General features: G+C 60.8%; 1 protein-coding gene across 8 annotated transcripts in view; it reads right to left on the bottom strand.

Moving 5' to 3' along the window:
• Positions 1 to 7564, bottom strand: part of LOC144220329 (actin-binding LIM protein 2-like) — an 87758-nt gene that overhangs the window by 66231 nt on the left and 13963 nt on the right. For all 8 annotated transcript variants that reach the window (XM_077750512.1, XM_077750514.1, XM_077750507.1 and 5 more), the window contains 2 exons: positions 3320 to 3407; positions 915 to 973 (listed from right to left, as the gene is read on the bottom strand). In XM_077750512.1, coding sequence (XP_077606638.1) covers positions 915 to 973; positions 3320 to 3353 — 93 coding nt within the window. In that variant the 5' untranslated portion in view covers positions 3354 to 3407. The remainder of the gene's footprint in view (positions 1 to 914; positions 974 to 3319; positions 3408 to 7564) is intronic.

Below are 7564 nucleotides of genomic sequence, written 5' to 3'. Positions count from 1 at the left end.
CTAAGGGTGAGGGGCCCCTGCCCGCCGCTGCCCGCCGCCCTCCCCGCCCCTCCTGCCACGCTCTGTTGCACCACTGCTCGGCTAGGCAGCAATTCCCGTCTCTCCCTCCAGCTCATCCCAAGGGGACCAGGTCCGTGTCCGCTTCCTCCCTCACTGCTGGGCCTCTGGGCGGTGAGGAGTTCGGCCTTGCCCAGAGAGAGGTCTGGCCTGCACCCTCGACCTCGGGGGTGATCTGCGTCCACCTGCTAGACTGCTTGGGGAGGGAGGGCGTTACCCACACTCAGCAGGCCTCGGTGCTGCCAGCGCCAACCCTGTGATCCGGGGGGAAATCAACCATGTGGCAATCAATCAATCGGTCAATCAGCCAGTCAGTCAGTCAGTCATCAGTCAGTGGAGGCCCAGTCAGGTGTCTGACGCACAGGCTGGGGTGCCCCGTCCTGTCTCTACGGGAGAGGAGCAGCTCTGGGTCTGGACCCCTCCCGACCCGGCCCCGGGCGCCTCTTTGGCTGATTTCTTGTGCAATAAACCATAACCCTGACTAGGAGAGTTTTCAGTGCGTCTGTTAAGTCCTCCCAACGAGTGACTGAAACGGAGGGCACTTTGGGGCCCCTCCAACTCGCAGTTGGTGTCTGGGGACTGTTCGGAGGCCTGCTAACGTCACACCTGTCCCCAAGCCTTTGCAGCCTTCGTGTCCACGGGACCCGCGGGGAGGTCAGCAGGCTGGGGCGGGGAGGCCCCGAGATGCCGTGCCCCAGCTCGCACCGTCCTCGGCGGATCCCCCCGGCACACCTCAGCACCCCCAGGCCTCACGCCGCCGGCCCGTGGGCTGGTGCGACGGCCAGTGAGCCTACAGAGTGGGTGACGGCACATGGGCGCAGAGGAACGCACCGAGGCAGGGCGTAGATTCCACCAACCTTGTTTTTGTCTTCAGTTCTGGCCGCTTGTCGGCACGCCGGGTGCCAGATGGAGGAACCTGGGGACAGAGTCCAAGAGGAGGCGCTCAGTGTCCCTTCCCGCGATGCGGGGCGCCTTGCGGAGGGTCGGAAGCGAGGAGCTGGCGGTCCACACGTGGACACGTGTTCACCCACCCATCCGCTGTGCCGGGCTGGGCGCTGGGCCTGGGGCACGCAGACCGCCGCCTGCCCCCGGGGCTCATAGCCCAGCACAACGGGAGGTGTACCACTGTGAGGTAACTGCCCCCCACCTGCGGGGGTCCATGAAACCCGGGGAGCCCTGAGGGGCCTTCTCAGAAGAGGGGTGTCACATGACCTAACACCAGGCGTGGAACTTATTACTGCTCCTCCCTGGAAAACATCTGCATCGGCCTGGAGCTCCTGGGAGATGGCAATTTAATTGTGTGTGTGTGTGTGTGTGTGTGTGTGTGTGTATAAAACATTCATTTTTGACAACTGTTTATGACTACAAAAGTCATAGATGAGTAACTGATGGACCTTATTATAAATTAATAAGGTGCCTGGGGGGCTCAGTTGGTTGAACGTCTGACTTGGGCTCAGGTCATGATCTCATGGTTTGTGGGTTCAAGCCCCGCATCAGGCTCTGTGTTGACAGCTCAGAGCCGGGAGCCTGTTTCAGATTCTGTGTCTCCATCTCTCTCTCTGCCCCTCCCCTGCTCTCTCTCTCTCAAAAATAAATAAACAGCAAAAAACTCAAAAAACTTAAAGAACCCCAAGAAAGTATAAGTAAGAAAATGAAAACCATCTATAATCTCCAAGCCACTTCTGGCCGGGGCGGCCTTTGGGCACACATGTGCATTTTCATCGAAGATGGATAATGTTGTATGTACATATTTCTATGTCTTGGAATTTTTGTTTTCAAAAGTCTTGCACATTTCCCCATATACTTAAACATCAGAAGCGTAAACCTTCAGGGCTGTGTGGCATCCCACACGTGGAAAGAGGGTTGATCTGTCCCTGCTCTCGGGATATAGGGTTTTGTCTCTCAGTCCCGTTGGGGGTGGGGGGGGGTCCACGGCACCCAAGTCCCAGCCCGTCCCTCTTACTTGAGGACTCCGAGAAATGGAGGCTTGGCTCAAAGGGTGTGGGTATTCTTAAGGCTCTTGGTGGCACTGCCAATCTCCCAATTCTTGCCACACCAGCCGGGTGACACCCCCATTTCCCCGATTCCTCGCAACGCGGATGTGCCCTTCCGTTTAGTCCCGCCAACCCAATGGGGGGAAATAGCATCTCATTATCATTTTCCTCCAGTCTCCCCAAGAATTCCTGAGAGTCAATAGCCCCTCCGTCATATTTGTTGGAAAGGTGTTCCCCATGGTAGGGGTGCTGGTGGCAGTGGGGAGGGGGCGGCCTGCCTCACCATCCTCGACGACAGCAGGGCTCACCGGGACCCCTGCTCTTCACAGCTTCGGCTGCGCAGATTCACCAGGCAACACCTTCATGGCGCCCCAACATCGAGGTGGCCCAGGCAGGGCGGGGGCCGGACCCCGAAGGACCCCCTGGCACGGTACCCCGGAGCTCACGCTGTGCCACTGAAGGCTCTGAGCTGCGTCTGGACCCCCTGTCGCACCCCCTGGGGAATCGGAAGCTGGGAGGGGGGCAGGACTGGCTTCCGGGCCCCACGGAGAGTCACGGCAGGGCCCGCTTTAGAAACGGGGTGCCGGCCTCGGCCCAGAGCCGTGAAAAACATCTTTATTCCCTGATGCTGGGCCCCCTGGATGGCGAGCTCGCGTCTCTATGCTTGGCATCAGGAAGGCCCGAAAGCACTATTCACAGCAGGGGCGATGCCCGCGGCAGGGGCCCCTCCCGGCCAGACGTCAGAGCAGCACAGGGCGGGGAGGGGGCCGCGCCAAGGACGCCTTTCACCGGCTCTCAGGCAGAGACTCGAGGAACAAGATGGGACACCAGAGACGAGGCCGTCCTCGCTGACCTCAGCCCGTGAGGCCGGCTCAGAAAGGCAGGCCTGTCCGACCCGCCGCCCCAGATGACCACTGCGTGAGCTCACGGAACGGCCCGTGCACAGCTCTGCCGTCCGCCAGCACGCCTCCAGGGACACCCGGGACAGACAGAGCATTGAGGAGAAGCGGTGGCCACAGAGAAGGGGCCCGTCCTCTGGGGGAAGGTCTGAGCAGCCCTGGCGCCCCCCCTCCACGTCCAGGCCATTGCCAGGTCCCACGGGCTCTGCCCCCCCCAGGCTGCCCCCCGCCCCCCCCGCCGCTCGGGCTCTGCTCCCCCGGCCCCCCGGGCTGCGTGGCCGGCTTCCCACGAGGTGCGTGAGCCGCCACAGGGGACCCGCCAGCTCTCGCCCGGCCCTAGGGGACCGACCGGCATGGTTCTGTGCTTACCTTGAAGATACATCTCCTCGCCCTCCGCAAACATCCGGCCGCACCTGACGCATAGCGCGCACAAGGGGTGGTAGTGTTTCTCTCCGGCCTGTGGACAGAAGGGACGAGGGGTTTCTGCTGAAGGGACGGTGGCCGCAGCACAGCCGCACGCGGGATACTCAGACACGCCAAGGCTGGGCCGTGTCGCGTGTGCATCGGGGGCTCGCGGCCACGGGGGGCTCCCAGGCCGTCCGGGGCGCTGAGTGGGGGCCCACGTCGGGGAGCAGAGGCCCAGCTGTACCGCCCGACGTGCCCAGGGAAGCAGGGCTTTCACCCTGTAGATCCTCGCGAGGCAGGGGGGCCAGGTCCCGTCCACTCTGCAGCTGGGAGGGGGATGGCGGTGGGGGCGGCAGGCGGGAGGCCGGAGCTGCCGCGACTTCCCCAGGCCGAGGCACAGGATGGGTGGGGTGAAGAATGATGGAGTGCGGCCCCACCATCCCTGTTTACTGTACTTACAATTCCTAGCAGCCACTAAATTGGGTGAAACTATTAATACTGAAGTAACCTGAANCGGCGTCATTCTACGCAGTGCAAAACGATCACCCCAAAATAGCGTACTCGGCACCCCTTGAGGGCGTTATGCTCAACCCCGGGGGAGGCGGGCTGCCAAGCGAGGTGCGGAAGCCGGCGTCTCGCTCTTTCCTAGAACGGGAAGAAGGCTAAGCACGGCTCCCGGGGTGTGAGCCGGTCATAACCGCTTCCCGAAGGAGCAGGTGGTGGGGAAAGGCATCAGGAACATGTCACCGCCCGCCCCCTGACCACCGGCGCCTTCCGCGGAAGCCTGGCCCACGGTGACCCCTGTCGGCGGGGAGGGATCCGGGGCGCTGTGCCCGCGGGCAGAGCACAAGAACGCTGCATCCTGGGTCTGGGGCCTCCAGAGACCCTCCCTGGGAGAGGAGCCCTGAATGCTCTCTGTCTCATCTCAGCTGTGCCTCCTCCTCCTGAAAGCCTCCCGGGCACTCCTCCCTCCAGGGCTCCCGCAGGTCCGTCTTCCCCACCAGACATAAGCCTGGGGGAGGCGGGCGGGGGGGCGGGCCCGGCTGTGGCCCCTCCAGGAACTGTTAGTGGTGCGGGTCTGTTGGGGTAGCACACAGCAGCCCTGGCCCAGGCAGAACGAGGGCAAAGCACCCATTTCAGGGACTTAAATTTTTTTTTAATGTTTATTCATTTTTTGAGAGAGAGAAAGACAGAGCATGAGCAGGGGAGGGGCAGGGAGAGAGGGAGACACAGAATCCGAAGCAGCTCCAGGCTCCGAGCTGTCAGCACAGAGCCCGACGTGGGGCTCGAACCCACGGACCGTGAGATCATGACCTGTGCCGAAGTCGGACGCTCAAACGACTGAGCCCCCCAGGCGCCCCTAAATGATTTAAACATCGCAACTCCGGAGCAGGCTGTGGGGTCTACACGGGGTGTCTACATGCAGGTCTACACCTGAGTAGAAGGCGAGAGACAAATGTGGGGCTGGTTTCTAAGACGACAGGCATGAAACTCTAACCAGAGAGATGAGAATTAGCGGGAGTGGAGTCGCAGCCCTGGGCGGCTGTGAAGGGGCCGGGCCTGCGTCTGAGCTCCTCTGCCATTGGGAAGCGATCCCGACACGCGCCTGGCGAGTGCCCCCAGCCGCTAAAAAATAACAGCAACTCGGTGGCCGTTTCTACAGCTCGGGCAGAGCCCCTTGGTGCACTACCTCGTCTCCACCCTCCAGAAGCCCTGGGAGGCACATTATTTCCTCATTTTCTGCGTGGTGCACAGAGACGTGGAGGAAGCTGAGGAAGGTCACACAGCACACAGGAGGCAGAACAGCAGTGGAGCACAGGAGGCTGACCCTTTGTGGCCTCTCACCCCCAGCATGGGGGTCCTGGCTCCAGGGTGCTGGTCACAGAACGGATTGACGACCTCAGTTAAGAGCCGAAGCTATAAATCTCTGAGAGGAAAACATTGGAAATCGTAGATCTGATTAGGGCTTAGCACCCAGAAGAAAGAGGTCTTACAGCCCAGCAAACAAGGAGAAAACCAGCCCGATGAGAAAATGGGCAAGCGACTGGAAGAGCCATTTTTCAAAGAGGCGCCAATGGCCGGGAAGCACACAGAAGGTGCCCGGCTTCGCTGTCACAGAGGAAGTGCAAATCCGAGCCCCAAGGAGAGGCTGCTCTACGCCCGTTAGGGCTGCTGTAATCGAAGCGAAACGGAGCCGGAGTGGGGAGTCAGTGAGGGCGAGGACGAGGAAGCCGGGGGCCCCGGTGCACCTGCGGCAGAGTGACTGGACCTTCGGCGCCATCGGAGCAATGCCGCGGCCCCTGCGCCCTCAGGCCTCTCCTCCCAATGACCACGCAAGAAAGGCCTCGAACGCCTGGGGTGTCCCCGGTGCAGCCCCCCCGCCCCCCGCCGGGCGGATGGCCCAGCCCCTTGCCAGGTGCGACTCTTAAGATGGCTCCGATTTTTCGGAAGAATGTTAAAAGCTCATGAGATTTTTCAGTGCGTGGTTTTAAGAAGATGTCTTGTGCCTTCTGACAAGCGGCTGCATCTTTAATGAGCTAGAACGGGGCTCATCAGGAACACAGGAACTCCGGCTCCGGGGGCACACGGCAAACATGGTTCCTTACTCAGAACCAAGGGGGACCCGCACCGGGGACTTGGGACAAGGTCTCTGGGCTCCACAAACCCCCGCCCCCCCCTTCCACACCGGGCCACGGCTGCCAGAGGGACAGCCATTGACCGTGACTTGCCCAGCGCGTGTGGGGCAGGTGACCCCTCTTCCCGTGGATTCCAGACTGCGGGCGGCCGGGCCTGGGCTGCCCCGAGTCCCCCCAGCCGGCCAGACAGCCCCCCGGGGGCCACGCATCTACATCCGCCTGCCCGATTCAAAGCTTGAGTTTCCTTGTCGACTGGCTGGAACCAAATCCAGATCTTAAAAGACCTTAAATCACCAGCGTGCGCCGGCATCATGAAATCTACCTCAAGCTAAACAAATCCTTCCGCCGGAGCCATCCGGATGCTTCCAGGACTTCCCAGAGCGGCTCTCCACACTCCCGCCCTCCAGGAGCTACCTCTCCGCAAGGAGAGCCCAGCTCCTCGCCATGCGGGGCCAGCCAGGCCAGGCCCAGGGCCGTCTGCAGTCCCCTCCCCGGACCCCCCCCAACCTCACCCCTGCCTCTCTCCCATTGCTGACCCCATGTGCTCACACTCAGGGTGGAAGGCGTGTGGCCAGGCTGACCCTGCTCCTCCCCCCCCGCCTCCCCCTTTCCCACCATCGAGCTTCATCTTGGTCATGCACTTCAGGGACGTCCCCTTGTTCTCCACGGTCCCCAGGCCCTGGAGCCGAGCCACACGCAGGAGTGGGGTCCCACAGAGACAGGCTGTTCCTAAGCGGTCCCTACAGGACCAGAGGAGGGTTCGGACGAAACGAGTGTGGGGACAGATGGATCATCTGCTGCACCTTCGGGCACACTCACGGGCGTATCGGCATAGCCCGGCTCTAATAAGCCCTCAGCCAAGGCGTCTGCTCAGTGCCCTTGCCCGACACTTCAGACCCAGATGACCAGGGGACACGAACCCAGCAGCGTGGATGCTGTCACAGACCAGTGGGAAGGGTAAGGCCCCAAGCGGGGGCGTGGTATCAGGCTAAGAGCAAGTCAGCACACACTGTGTGTGTCTGCGTGTGTACCTGTGTGTGTCTGCGTGTATCCGTGTGCACCTGTATCTGTGTGTATATCTGTGTGTGTGCGTGTGTGTGCGTGCGTGCCTGTGTGCATCTGTGTGCACAATCTACACTGGTGAGCTCTAAGAGCTGACAGTGGTTTGTCTGGATGACGGCATTCATTGCGATTGAGTTTTCAGTTTATTCTATGATAAGCAGGTATTCCTTCTGAATATGCTTTTTAAATAAACACATTCATTAAACTGCAAAAACAGAGAGAGGAGTTAGAGCCTTGGGAAGTTGACTTTGCTTCTGTCCTGAGATCATGCTTTTATTTCTTTGGAACATTCGGTTTATTTTCTCCCCGTGATAAGTCACACCTGCTTAGGAGGGGAAAATGGAAGCCGCCAGAGAAAGCAAATAGCTGATGTCCTGTAGAGGCAGGGGATGGTTTATTTGAAATGCAGACATGTTTCGCCGGCTGCCTGACCAGGGCTCCGGGGGTGGGGGAGGCATAGAGCCCAGCCTCCAGTCCAGGGCACGGGTGGGGACACAGTGAATGTTCAGAG

The sequence above is a fragment of the Crocuta crocuta genome, unplaced genomic scaffold (assembly GCF_008692635.1).
Source record: "Crocuta crocuta isolate KB4526 unplaced genomic scaffold, BGI_CrCroc_1.0 scaffold179, whole genome shotgun sequence".
NCBI lineage: Eukaryota > Metazoa > Chordata > Mammalia > Carnivora > Hyaenidae > Crocuta > Crocuta crocuta.
Note: the sequence above shows the minus strand (reverse complement) of the source record. Positions and strands in the feature narration are given on the sequence as shown.